At 64.4% G+C, this 343-nt stretch overlaps 1 protein-coding gene across 1 annotated transcript in view; it reads right to left on the reverse strand.

Moving 5' to 3' along the window:
- The window catches only part of KIAA1522 (KIAA1522 ortholog), a 31,958-nt gene that overhangs the window by 2,178 nt on the left and 29,437 nt on the right, over positions 1–343 (reverse strand). The window contains exon 6 of the mRNA XM_035904035.1: positions 3–343. This exon is cut by the window's right edge and continues 1 nt beyond it. Coding sequence (XP_035759928.1) covers positions 3–343 — 341 coding nt within the window. The remainder of the gene's footprint in view (positions 1–2) is intronic.

Consider the following 343-nt stretch of genomic DNA (forward strand, 5'->3'; position numbering starts at 1 on the left):
CGAGGGAGCGCACCGAGGCCGGGCTGGATGACACCAGGCTGCAGCGGCTCAGTGTCCGCACGCTGCTCCGCGTCAGGGCCACCACATCTACCATGGGCGGCAGGATGGCATTGGGGATGATCTTGGACATGTAGGTGCCCTGGGGCGAGATGGACATGACGGGGCTCAGCAGCTCTGGGGGACTGGCGTTGGTGGTCATGCCTGGCACGGCCAACGACTTTGGCCTCACCATGGGCGACAGCTTGGCTGCTGTCTTCCTCCCCAGCAATGTGTCGTCGTAGTAAACCCGGTTGATGTGCTTCTGCAGGGCTGCGTCTGCCTCCTCCAGGGCTCCCAGGCAGAC

This window comes from Egretta garzetta, unplaced genomic scaffold (genome assembly GCF_000687185.1).
Source record: "Egretta garzetta isolate BGI_Z169 unplaced genomic scaffold, ASM68718v1 scaffold101, whole genome shotgun sequence".
Lineage (NCBI taxonomy): Eukaryota > Metazoa > Chordata > Aves > Pelecaniformes > Ardeidae > Egretta > Egretta garzetta.